The sequence below is a fragment of the Oncorhynchus mykiss genome, chromosome 7, assembly GCF_013265735.2.
Source record: "Oncorhynchus mykiss isolate Arlee chromosome 7, USDA_OmykA_1.1, whole genome shotgun sequence".
In the NCBI taxonomy this organism is placed as follows: domain Eukaryota; kingdom Metazoa; phylum Chordata; class Actinopteri; order Salmoniformes; family Salmonidae; genus Oncorhynchus; species Oncorhynchus mykiss.
In genome coordinates, this window is record NC_048571.1 from 47,016,609 (window position 1) to 47,030,360 (window position 13,752).

General features: G+C 42.8%; 1 protein-coding gene across 4 annotated transcripts in view; it reads left to right on the forward strand.

The window, feature by feature from the left end:
* sema3fb (sema domain, immunoglobulin domain (Ig), short basic domain, secreted, (semaphorin) 3Fb) overlaps window positions 1-12,941 on the forward strand; it is a 93,262-nt gene extending 80,321 nt beyond the window's left edge. For 2 of the 4 annotated variants that reach the window (XM_021609471.2, XM_021609474.2), the window contains 9 exons: window positions 4,637-4,706; window positions 4,854-4,998; window positions 5,240-5,462; window positions 6,386-6,474; window positions 6,588-6,629; window positions 7,792-7,949; window positions 8,377-8,459; window positions 8,651-8,784; window positions 10,142-12,941. In XM_021609471.2, the coding sequence (XP_021465146.2) occupies window positions 4,637-4,706; window positions 4,854-4,998; window positions 5,240-5,462; window positions 6,386-6,474; window positions 6,588-6,629; window positions 7,792-7,949; window positions 8,377-8,459; window positions 8,651-8,784; window positions 10,142-10,576 (1,379 nt within the window). In that variant the 3' untranslated portion in view covers window positions 10,577-12,941. The remainder of the gene's footprint in view (window positions 1-4,636; window positions 4,707-4,853; window positions 4,999-5,239; window positions 5,463-6,385; window positions 6,475-6,587; window positions 6,630-7,791; window positions 7,950-8,376; window positions 8,460-8,650; window positions 8,785-10,141) is intronic. The other 2 variants (XM_021609472.2, XM_021609475.2) reach the window with 1 other exon arrangement.
* The last annotated feature ends 811 nt before the right edge of the window (window positions 12,942-13,752 follow it).

Genomic DNA, 13,752 nt, shown 5'->3' on the forward strand with positions numbered 1-13,752 from the left:
TCAAGGGGGCCGAATACTTTCGCAAGGCACTGTATATGTACACTACCATTCAAAAGTTTGGGGTCAATTAGAAATGTCCTTGTTTTTGAAAGCACTTGTCCTTTAAAACAACATCAAATTGTAGCTGGAAACAGCTGATTTTTAGTGGAATATCTACATAGGGGTGCAGAGGCCCATTATCAGCAACCATCACTCCTGTGTTCCAATGGCATGTTGTGTTAGCTAATCCAAGTTTATCATTTAAAAGGCTAATTGATCATTCGAAAACCCTTTTGCAATTATGTTGGCACAGCTGAAAACTGTTGATCTAATTAAAGAAGCAATAAAACTGGCCTTCTTTAGACTAGTTGAGTATCTGGAGCATCAGCATTTGGGGGTTCGATTACAGGTGCAAAATGGCCAGAAAAGAATAATTTTCTTATGAAACTCGTCAGTCTATTCTTGTTCTGAGAAATGAAGGCTATTCCATGCGAGAAATTGCCAAGAAACTGAAGATCTCGTACAACGCTGTGTACTACTCCCTTCACAAAACAGAGCAAACTGTCTCTAACCAGAATAGAAAGAGGAGTGGAAGGCCCTGGTGCACAACTGAGCAAGAGGACAAGTACATTAGAGTGTCTAGTTTGAGAAACAGACGCTTCACAAGTCCTCAACTGGCAGCTTAATTTAATAGTACCCGCAAAACACCAGTCTCAATGCCAACAGTGAAGAGGTGACTCCGGGATGCTGGCTTGCTCAGAGCCCTGACCTCAACTCCACCGAGCACCTTTGGGATTAATTGGAATGCGGACTACGAGCCAGGTCTAATCGCCCAACATCAGTGTCCGACCTCACTAATGCTCTTGTGGATGAATGGAAGCAAGTCCCTGCAGCAATGTTCCAACATCTAGTGAAAAGCCTTCCCAGAAGAGTGGAGGCTGTTATAGCAGCAAAAGGGGGACTAACTCCGCCTCGTCGAACATCTCATTCCAAAACCCATGATTTTGGAATGAGATGTTTGACGAACAGGTGTCTACATACTTTCTGTCATGTAGTGTATTTTGTAGGGGGTGTTAGGGCTGACATTTTAAAGTGGAAATGACAGTCTTTTTAAACCTTGAATGCACTACAAGTTTGCAGTTCCTGCTGTGCCACAAAAATTCTCAGCAACAAAGGAGTGATCCAATGAAGATCCTACATCTGTCGGTCCATGCTCGGGTTGTGGTGTTGACAGGGGAGAATAAGGATGGAAGGATTACTCCAGTACTGCAGGGCAACAAGTTCTATGTGCCTTCTACACTGAACAAAAATATAAATGCAACGTGATGGTCCCACCCCGTTTCATGAGCTGCAATAAAAGATCCCAGAAATGTTCCATATGCACAAAAAGCTTATTTCTCTCAAATGTTTTGCACAAATGTGTACATCCCTGTTAGTGAGACAAAATAATCCATCGACCTGACAGGTCTAACACATCAAGAATTAGTTGATTAAACAGCATTATCATTGCACAGGTGCACATTGTGCTTTGCACAATAAAGCCCACTCTAAAGTGTGCAGTTTTGTCACACAACACAATGCCACACATGTCTCAAGTTTTGAGGGAGTGTGCTATTCGCATGCTGACTGCAGGAATGTCCACCAGAGCTGTTGCCAGATAATTACATTTTAATTTCTCTACCATAAGCCTCCTCCAACGTTGTTTTAGAGAATTGGTCAGTACATCCAACAGGCCTCACAACCGCAGACCAAAGTGTCGTATGGTGTCGTGTGGGCGAGCCGTTGGCAGATGTCAACGTTTTCAACAGAGTGCCCCATGGTGGCGGTGGAGTTATGGTATGTGCCTGGATAAAGAGAACAGATGAACTTACATTTTCACTCTCTATTAGTGTAGTAGTAAAGTAAAGAGGACCTTGGGGTAATTATTGTGAACTTTGATGAGCCTTCCAGCCCAGCTGTATTCCTTGTGTGGCAACAGTTTTATGTGTGACTGCTGTTACCTTCGGACGCCAGAGACCCAGAGAGTTTTACAGTTGAGAAGAGTTAAAGATTTGGCTCTACTTGAGAACTTGCACCTAAATGACCCCCAGTAAATTGAAACACAAGGTAGAGGCCCTTATCCAGGCACATGTGCTTGTATTCTATGTCAAAATGAATAATGCAAAGCAATTATAGAAATTGATACTGTAAAGGTTTAGATTGTATGGTTTTATATAAATAAGGAAGTGCATTGCATGAAATTGAGCATCAACAATATTTACACTTTTGAAGCTACTCTAATCAATCTCACTGCTTCAACAATCCGCAGGTACCTGCGCATGGATTTCACAGAGAAGACTTTATGAGAGATGAACAAGAGTGGTAGAGGGAAAGAAAGACTGAAAGAGAAGGGGGAGAGGTAGAGGGCAATATCACGCTAAGCTCTAGGAAAAATGCATTCATACTTTTGAGGAAACGAAAAATGTTAAGACAGGATTTTTATTGCCTTGCAAAAGTAGGAAGGTGAAAGGGCAGTTTGGAGTCTGGATTCACTCACAGCTCTTACTAACATGCACGTGAGAAGCCTTCCTGTTGCCAACTCTTCTCTGCCCTGTCAGAATATTTCAATTTCAAATCAAGTAGCTTTTTTCATAATAATAATAACATTTTTGGGAGACAACAGACTCGAACAGACAACTGTATTGAGCTAATGATAGCTCTGGTTTTCTGGCTGTTTGTGATTGCAGTGTAGTCTACGGTATCTGATTCATCACTTCCTGTAGTGGAACAGCTGTGTTTCTTGGTGGGGCTCATCTGTTATATGACAACCCTGACAGCCTTTCTCTCTGTATTATATTAAGTATGTCGAATTGCTAATCCTAGTGAATAACAATGTGCCCAGTCTAAGCAAAAGGAAGAATTGTAGACTAGCAGAATTTATCATATGTCTCATTGGAGTCCATTGCATGATAATGCTTTCAATTTGAGTTCTCACAGGCTCTTGCATGTAGACATGCAGTGTCTTTATCCTCTGGCCAATGGCCATTTCCCTACTGCACACAAGTAGTCTGACTTACTATTGAGTTCTGTTCTGTGAGGTGGATGTGACTCCTGAGAGGAGAATGTGGGCCAGTCAGAAAGCAGGCCAGCAAGGAGAGACAATCACTATTGGCCGGAGGCCAATCAGATCTAAAGTAGGTCTCCTTCTGCAGCCACCTGGGCTCCAACCAGAAATACATTGGTTGGAGTTTCTCTCTGGGACCCCCAGAGGCATGTGAGGTATGATTTCATCGTCCTCTAAGGCACGTTTCAAACTTATTCCACGGGGGGAATGTCTGCAGGTTTTCGCTCCTCCAATGTACTTGATTTGATTCATTAAGGTCACTGATTAGTAAAGAACTACCCTCACCTGGTTGTGTAGGGCTTAATTGAAAGGAAAAACCAAAAACCAGCAGACACTAGGATTGAGTTTGACACCCCTAATCTAGGGCTTAGAACAAAGCCCAACTGCCACCCCTTCCAACCTTGGACACCGGAAGTGGAAAGTGTCTGTTCGTCACGTATTAAATAACTCAGATTCCGGAGAAAACTCTCAGGTGACACAGCAATCATGTTGTCTCACTCAAACCTAGACACCTCAGGCGACTGTGTGGGTTTCATTGCTATATAGCTTTACATGGTGTCCCAGTTTGGTATTTTCTATTAATTGTTCTGCAAACATAGATGCTCAATAATGAGTTTCATTACCCTCTGGGTTCAGTTGGGAATATCCGCTACTGGATAGAATGCTTACTGTTCAAAGGTGTGGTCTCTGAAGCACTTTGTCTTTGTTTTATCATATTGTGTACTGTACAGACAGTACTGTAGCCTTCATCTTGGCCTAGGGAGGAATCCTGTGGACGTTTGTCTCTGTTAGTTTCCTGTTGCTCTGTAAAGATGTGTCATGGGCTTACCCTTCCTGTTTCTGTCAGCAGTATGATGGATGTCAGTCGTGCAGCCCTGGAGGAAAAGGCAAGCCACATCTTCTCCTCCTTTCATTTTGACCCCATCCTCACTGCTAGGCTAGTTTATCTCCAATTGCATCAAGCCCACCGCATTTTTTATTTAACTAGGCAAGTCAGTTCAGAACAAAATTCTTGTTTACCATGATGGCCTAGGAACAGTGGGTTAACTGCCTTGTTCAGGGGCAGAACGACAGATTTTTACCTTGTCAGCTCGGGGATTCGATCTAGCACGATCGATCTAACACTCTAACCACCTGCCACCCCTGCATGATTGTGGTCCGGTCACACAACGTCTTCAAGCAACACAAAGCTTGACATTAGATTTAGATTAGAAGTTGAATCGCTACATGTAGTGTTGCAGGTCTAATCACAGGGTACAGTGAAAATGTTGAGCTCTGAGCTCCAGCAACGCAGGTCAAAGTGAAATAGAAACGATTCATGTGATGATAAAGAGAAATGAAATGCGTGCCTCTGAGCTGCCCTCTAAAAGAGGAGAGGAAAGAGACACTGTGTGCATTTGCTCCTCCTGTTTGACATCCCTAAGAGCAGAGCTGTTCTGATGGGAGTTCAGGTTTTGCCAAAAGGTGTGAAAAGCGAAAGGTGGATTGACTGGACCTCTGTAAATACTACCTTCTCTTTGCACTGACGTGATTCTTGCTGTGTATCTCTTTAAGGAGACGTTTACATACAGCCGACCCAGGACACCAAGAATCCTGTTATCTACGGAGTCTTTTCCGTCTCGGGGTGAGTGGTCAAACTTGTTTTCAGAAACTTTTATTAGAAACATTGAAGAATAATTATTTAAATACACTTTCGTTGTCATATGGTGTCCCTATTAGTTGTTTCAGTTCTTAACCCGATGAGCTGTCTGTCTCTCCCCTCTCCACACAGCTCAGTGTTTAGGGGCTCAGCAGTGTGTGTCTACTCCATGGCAGACATCCGCCAGGTCTTCAATGGGCCCTTCGCCCACAAAGAAGGGCCCAACTACCAGTGGGTCGCCTACACTGGGAAGATCCCCTACCCTCGACCTGGGACGGTGAGCCTCACCCTCCCATGGCCATGAGTGTTAATACCAAACCACGCTGGCATAAGAGACACTTAGACTTTAAATAGAAACCGTCTGTCTGTCAAGCAGGACACAAACATTAGCCTCCATAGCCGTGTTCTCCTGCTATAAGAGTCCTCATGTCTCCCATGTTGATGCTGTGGATAAGTGGTTGTTGTTGTTTCTGTGGTGAGAGGCAAAGTTTTAATGCTTGTTTCATTTTCAACCACAGTGCCCAGGTGGAACGTTCACCCCCAACATGAAGTCCACCAAAGACTACCCAGACGAAGTCATCAACTTCATGAGGAACCACCCCAACATGTACAATGCAGTGTACCCAATGCACAAGCGCCCCCTGGTGGTCCGGACCAACGTGGACTACGAGTTCACCACCATCACTGTGGACCAGGTGGCCGCCGCAGACGGGAACTATGAAGTGCTGTTCCTGGGAACTGGTGAGTCGTCACTGGTTTATATTCACGTGAAATAAAGTAGGCCTACATAAAGTCACATTAGCGTTACTTTCTATAACTCTTTGTACAAATACTCCGCCAGATGGACCTGGTGTCTTTCTCATGATCATTTATCACCAGGAGAAAAGCTTCTGACCCCCTTTTTGTCAAAATGAATGTTTAACCAATAAACAGGGTCGTCCTTTGTGTCATTCACTTGAAGTAAAAGCTTTTGAGGTCTCTACCTGCAGGTCAGGGGGAATGGGTGAGAGGAGGGGGAATGGAGGTGGGGGGTTACAGTAATGAAATCCATTATACTAATCTCACCACCAGCATAGTGCAGCAGTAGAGATTTTACGTTTTTTTTCCTCCCCTACGCGCATTATCCCTTTAGTGTGCCGTCTTTGTTCTGCTCTGCATCTCTTGGAGACTAAAGGGTTTTTATACGAGTGCACCGTGCTCCACTGTGCCGGGAGTCAGTGGAATGTCTCTCCTTTGAGCCGCCGTCAGGAGCACGCATTCATCGCTGCGTTGGGGCACATTGAGAGTCATAATAAATCTCAGGTATCCTGCACTCAGGAATGCCTGGGTGCAGAAATCAAACATGCCATTCTGTTGGGGCGCGGCTGGGCTGTCTGGGGGGAAATTCCTACCTCCTGGCTCCTGTAGAACGGGGCGCAGGGAGGAAGAGGAGAACGTTATGCCAGTTGACATGCAGTACTAAGCAAGTGAAAGAGATGATGTTCATATAGGGGAGCACAAAGGTGAACACTGAGAGAGAGCTGTCTGAAAGAGGTGAAGAGTACTGAAGTGTAAAGCCTGATGGAATGAGCAGTGAGGATGAACCTTTACATAAGCAGGGTAGTGTCAAGCCACAGTAGGTGTGTGTAGTGATATTAACTCTCAGGTGTTTCCCTGGGCCACAGACAGGGGGACGGTTCAGAAGGTGATTGTTCTGCCCAAAGACGACCTGCAGACTGAAGAACTGGTCCTGGAGGAGGTTGAGGTGTTCAAGGTGAGCACTCACTGTCTTTCTTCTGTCTCTCTCTCTCTCTCTGCCTATATCCACGTCTATTTTCAATAAAGATACTTTAGAAGACCCATCAATGCATTGTCTCCACATTCCAGGTTTCAACTCCAATTACAACCATGAAGATTTCGTCCAAAAGGGTAAGCATGTATAAGCTTACCTAATAGACTTAGAAATCACTGAGAAATGTCCTTATTTTTTAAAAGTAAAACACTTTTTTTTGTCCATTAAAATAACATCAAATTGATCAGAAATACAAGTGTAGACATTGTTAATGTTGTAAATAACTGAATAGACTGACGAGTTTAAGAAGGAGGTTCTTTGTTTCTGGCCATTTTGAGCCTGTGATTGAACCCACAAATGCTGATGCTCCAGATACACAACTCGTCTAAAGATTATCAGTTTTATTGCTTCTTAAATTAGAACACCAGTTTTCAGCTGTGCTAACATCATTGTAAAATGGTTTCAATTAGCCTTTTAAAATGATAAACTTGCATTAGCTAACACACCGTGCCATGGAACACAGGAGTGATGGTTGCTGATAATGGGCCTCTGTACGCCTGTGTAGATATTCCATTACAAATCAGCCGTTTCCTGCTATAATAGTCATTTACAACATTAACAATGTCTACACTGTGTTTCTGATCAATTTGACGTTATTTTAATGGACAAAAAAAAGTTTTTCTTTCAAAAATAAGGACATTTCTAAGTGACCCCAAGCTTTTGAACGATAGTGTATATTTCGTAGGATAAAGAGGAGGGAGTGAATTAAATGAAGGGAAATGATTTAAGAATGCCATGAGCTACCTATATGAAGCTCTGTAACTAATGTTTCCCTTCACAATTCATAGAATGCCTGCAGTCTGGTCAAAACAATAAAAAGAGAGATATGGTAAACGCATTAAGTTAGTGTTGTCTTTCACTGTGGTTAAAATAGTTGGCCTTGGATACATGACATGACATCCTTCTTAGAAAGGGTTACAATTTTACACAGGCTGACAAGAATGATGAATTCAAAACAGCTGATCGTAAAAGCTGACGGTGCATTGTCCTGGGACAATGGAAATCTTAGTTATACAGTAAAGATGAGCTCTCCCAGTGTGCTCGCAACTCTTCCAAGTAGCAAACTATATTTACATGTGTTTTAATAGTTATATTATCACATTACATTGTTATAGCTTTGACCGACTCTTGGCCCACTGTAACCCTCTGCACTGTGACTTGATCTGTGGTAAATATTGGATATTCCCCTACTTTATCCAGCTGGGATCTCACATCCTCCTTTGCGTTCTACTCTCACAGCAACAGCTCTACGTGTCTTCTGAGCTTGGTGTGACCCACCTGGCCCTCCACCGCTGTGATGTGTATGGGGAGGCGTGTGCTGACTGCTGCCTGGCCCGGGACCCCTACTGCGCCTGGGACGGAAAGTCCTGCTCTCGCTACTCCACCTCGCAGAAGAGGTGAGCATCAGCATGAGCTGCTCAGAATGGCTCTATAGATTGTAAATGGCTTTATACTGTAGATTGTTGAATGGCTCTATAGAATGTAAATGGCTTTATAGTGTAGATTGTTGAATGGCTCTATAGATTGTTGAACGGCTCTATAGATTGTTGAATGGCTCTATAGATTGTTGAATGGCCCTTTAGAATGTTGAATTGTTTCTATAGATTGGATGGTTGATGTATATGGATTGTTAGCTGGCTCTATAGATTGTTGAATGGCTTCCGGTATATGGATTGTTGAATGGTTGAAAAGCTCTATACTATAGGCCGTTGAATGACTACTGCATGCAATGTTTTATGGCAGATTGTTGACTGACTCTATGGAATGTTGAATGGCTTTGCATTTGCATGGTAATTTATTCTCTTCTCTTATTCGGGAATACTGGTCTGACCCCTTTAGACGCAGCCGGAGGCAGGACGTGAAGTACGGGAACCCCATCCGGCAGTGCAGGGGCTTCAACTCCAATGGTAAGACCAGTGTGTGCCAGAGGGTGGATGGAGTAGAGATTTTCAGTGGCGGTGAATACATCTCATCCATTCATTGACTTTATTTATGCCATCACACGGCAACATTTTCATCAAATAGATATGAAATAAAACATTGCTCTTCTGGATTTTTTTGTCTTTGTGGGACATGATTGCCATGGTGTCTTTCTCAGCTAATAAGAACACCTTGGAGATGGTGCAGTATGGGGTGGAGGGCAGCAGTACCTTCCTGGAGTGCCAGGCCCGTTCACCCCACGCCACCATCAAGTGGCACCTGCAGAGGGACAACAGTGACCGCCGGAAAGAGGTGAGCGGCCATCTATGACACACACAATATCACTCAAACTAGTATTCTTCCCAAAACACTGTTGCGATCTATAGTCTCTGCCCATTGAGCCCAGATGTATTATATCTTATATGCCAACACTGCGACCTGTATGCTCTAGTCGGCTGGCCCTCGCTACATATTCGACGCTAGACCCATTGGCTCCAGGTCATCTATAAGTCTATGCTAGGTAAAGCTCCGCCTTATCTCAGCTCACTGGTCACGATAACAACACCCACCCGTAGCACACGCTCCAGCAGGTATATCTCACTGGTCATCCCCAAAGCCAACACCTCCTTTGGCCGCCTTTCCTTCCAGTTCTCTGCTGCCAATGACAGGAACGAATTGCAAAATTTGCTGAAGCTGGAGACTTATATTTCCCTCACTAACTTTAAACATCAGCTATCTGAGCAACTAATTGATCGCTGCAGTTGTACATAGCCCATCTTTAAATAGCCCACCCAAATACCTACCTCATCCCCATATTGTAAGGTAATTCAAACTATACATCAACTTCGTGACAGGGGATGTGATCTTGTTCAGATAAAGTGGGATTAGTTTAGGAGTAAATCTCCCAGGAAGGACATGATGTTCCCCTCTGTCGACTGCACTTCTCATTCTGTTACATAATGATGCTGAGGGGTATTCCTCAGGCTACAGTATGTTTCATCTGAAAGCTGAAGTTGTCAGTCTATTGATGTATTACTGTTGTCAGTGTATTGATGTAATACTGTAATAAAGAGATAACAGCCACACAGATATGATAACCAGGTGGTTGGTTTTCAACCTGAAGGGATAAAGCCCAAACTGTCCCAGTACCCAAAGGGAGGGCCCATCCATAAAACAACATAAGACCTGCTCATAGTTTCTCCCCCTGAGGCTATTCTTGAAGTTTACTGTGAAGCTATAGTGTAACGTCTGTTTTATTTGGCTTTTCGGTTGGATACTGCCTTTCCCCATTGGTATGGCTCAATTGGCTGGGCTGTTGCTCAATCCATCTGATTCTGGGTATAAAAGCTGTCAGCAGCTAATCAAACTCTTGGATATGTTTCAGGAATTACATCGAGAGACAATGGAAAACATCACTAGAGCACTTTTATTGAAGTGGAATTGACTGTCGTATTTAAATGCAGATCAATGTGGATCATGTTAGTGGAATAATGTACAGGTAGACATAACACTGATATATTGATATAGTAGGTGGTTGGTGGTGCTGGGCTGCCAATAAGAACAGGAGATTAGCTGTCAGCTTGGCCTCTCCACTGATGTTACTATCCTGGCTTTACATCGTGCCTCATTTCATCATTGTAGATTCAAGTCATAACTCTCTCTCTCTCAGATGCGCTCTGACGGGCGGGTACTGAAGACAGAGCAAGGTCTCCTGCTGCGTTCTCTCCAGCCCTCAGACTCCGGGGTCTACCAGTGCACGGCCACAGAGAAGAACTTCAAACACACGCTGGTCAAGCTGCAGCTGGTGGTCCTGTCCGGCCGAGCCATCAACAACGTCCTGGTGGAGGGTGGGGGACTGGGGCCATCTGCTCTCCAGTCCAGCGCTTGGACGCCCAGCGCGGGTCAGTACAAGGACCTGCTGACCATCCTGAGCCAGCCAGAGATGGGCCTGATTAACCAGTACTGTCAGGACTACTGGCAGCTGGGAGACCCCATGATGGGAGCCATCAAGGCCAATGACATGAAAGAGCTCAAGGAGCAGAAGAAACCACGCAACCGCCGACATCACGGTGAGGGAGAGGACGAAGAGGAGGTGGAGACATGAGGGGTCCCTCAACTCTCCCAAACTTCAACCGCACCCCAGGGAAACTGGGAAAGACTCAATTCAGGAGACTGACAAGGTGAAAGAAAATCAAAACCCACAAATAAAAGAAATGGAAGTGGGAAAAAAACAAGTCATACAAACAAACACAGCCCACATCCCTTTCAACAATAAAGTATATGATACACAGTATTTATTGTAGGTTGTATATAGTATCATTCTGTGGATTTCTTTGTACTTATAGAAAAATGCTCTTTGTGTATAGGTACCTTTTGGGTAAATGTTATTGTATTATTGTTATTAATTGTATTATTGTTGTTACTGTCATTACAAAAATCTTAATCTTTCCATCTTTCGACATTGACAGCTCTGTTTGGAATGTAAACTCTGTTGGTAGTAAGCTGAAAGGGGTCATTGTGTAAACAGATACGTTAACCGAGGGTTGGGGTAGATGGGGATATAATGGTTTCTTGTTTGCCTTGACTAAATGTCAATACTCATATTCTCAGCTCACCAGGAAGTGTTTGAACATACAGTAACCTCACAATCCGTGCATAAGGACAAAGACTCCTGACTCCAATTTCAGAGGATGCACAAATGGCCCCACTCATTGGCTAGCTGTCCATTCTCCCTGTGAACCTGTTGTCTAAATGACTATGTTGAATACTGTTGCTGCTAAGCATAATTGGCTCACCTAATAGGTTGATGCTATTTATTTTCGGCTTCATTGGTTATTCCTCACTGTACAGTATGTGCCATTAACTCAGGCAAACCAATTGTTAAAAATACAGTGTTGCCATGTAGCCTATGCATGAAATCATCTCTAGATTACCAGAGTCCGTGAAGGGGGGGGGGGGATTGAAACCAAGGTTATTATTGAATGGCCAGGTCAATCGAATAGATTGTTTAACAAAGAATTAAAAAAGGATTAAAACCTTACCTTTCAGCAGCTAAATTGTGGTAAATGACATTGTGAGAATCAGAAAGTAAACTTACTCAGAAGAGAAAAAAAACACTGTAGATACTTATCAAATAAATATTTTAAGGAAGTCTACGAGCTCTGTTTGGTATATTTTGCAATCTAAACATCGAATGGGACTGAGTGTGAAGTACAGTAAAGGGTCAAGGTTGTGCACAAAGGGCATTATTCTCTTACCTTCAAATTATTCAATTTAATCTTATGGAAGGTATAAGATATTCAAAACATTGGCCAGGGCCAAACCTAGCACACTTTGGCCAAATACATTTCCTTTTGGTCAACAAAAACAAAGCAGAATTCAGTTTGAGATCAAGCGATGCTAGAGCGGAAGAGGCGAAGCGAGAGGGATAACTGGGCCCAAAATCTGTCTTCACCTGCCATTTTTTCTTATTTTTTTCCTCTCACCAAGCAGAGTTTTTGTATGGAGGTCAAAGAAAGTGTAGAATTTGGATAACAAAAAATGTAATGGCTTATTTGCTACTTGTGGCTTATTTGATCGAACAGAAGTTTCGCAATGCTTAAGGTTGTTACGAATGTACTGATATAAGAAGGACACGTCACCTCCCGGCAACTTTGAGAAAAAAAACACTTTGTATCGGAGTTGTGCCTTGTATCACAATCGTATCTGCCTTCTCATTGGCTAGAATGGTCCCACCTGACATTGCCTCCTACCAACTACCTTCCATTTTTGAAGGCATTTATTTTCATTGTTAGAGAGGTCAATGGAGTATCTGATCAATATAATGGATAATCTATGGCAATGCCCAGATCACTTTCACTCAGCAGCCATGTTGGTTCAAACTAAGAGTCATCTCTTTTCATTTACCGGTGTGAAAAAAATAAATGTCCTCCTTACACAACAAAACATCGTAACAACATTGTGACAATAACCAAAATATTCATTGTGTGCATGAATATGTATTTGTACTGTAATTATGAAACAAAAAAAAACTGTTGTAGTTTTTCTGTTCTTCAAGTGTACAGTATGGTCAAACGTCAGCGAAGACATGAGGGACAGCCTCAGTGCAGCATAAAACAGAACGGAGGAGAATTACTATGTGTAATGTACCGACAGATATTGATAGGCTCTCTTTTCCACGCTTCACTATGGGATAGTATTCATTCCCAGAATAAAACCAGACGGCCCCTGTTACTCTCCTCCAGTTGAAAACAGGGTGTTACAGCAAAAAAATGATTGTACAATTTCTTGGTATTTTATGGTGTCTTTTTTTTCTTTTGGTTTTGTATTTCTTTTGTGTTCTTTTTGCTATCAGTTAAGATTCAATGCACAGAGGTGATGTTATGGTAATTACTTGTGTAAATTACTTTCTCTTCCCTTTCCATTGTTGTTGCTGACTAATAAATTAAAGCTCTATATTTTATAAAATATAATGCTCTGCTTTTATTCTGATGTACGGTGTGATGTTTCCATGTTATATTTTGTGTATCACTCAGAACTTTTGGGAATAAATATTCCAAGCTACCATAGAGAGAGAAAGATGAGCTACCAGCCATTTATGGCAGACAAGGTCATCATTGGCAGCTTGACTGACAGTGACGCTCTGTTATTATCCAAGATGGAACCCTGGGAGGAAATACTGTGCCTTGCGAAAGTATTCGGCCCCCTTGAACTTTGCGACCTTTTGCCACATTTCAGGCTTCAAACATAAAGATATAAAACTGTATTTTTTTGTGAAGAATCAACAACAAGTGGGACACAATCATGAAGTGGAACGACATTTATTGGATATTTCAAACTTTTTTAACAAATCAAAAACTGAAAAATTGGGCGTGCAAAATTATTCAGCCCCCTTAAGTTAATACTTTGTAGCGCCACCTTTTGCTGCGATTACAGCTGTAAGTCGCTTGGGGTATGTCTCTATCAGTTTTGCACATCGAGAGACTGACATTTTTTCCCATTCCTCCTTGCAAAACAGCTCGAGCTCAGTGAGGTTGGATGGAGAGCATTTGTGAACAGCAGTTTTCAGTTCTTTCCACAGATTCTCGATTGGATTCAGGTCTGGACTTTGACTTGGCCATTCTAACACCTGGATATGTTTATTTTTGAACCATTCCATTGTAGATTTTGCTTTATGTTTTGGATCATTGTCTTGTTGGAAGACAAATCTCCGTCCCAGTCTCAGGTGTTTTGCAGACTCCATCAGGTTTTCTTCCAGAATGGTCCTGTATTTGGCTCCAT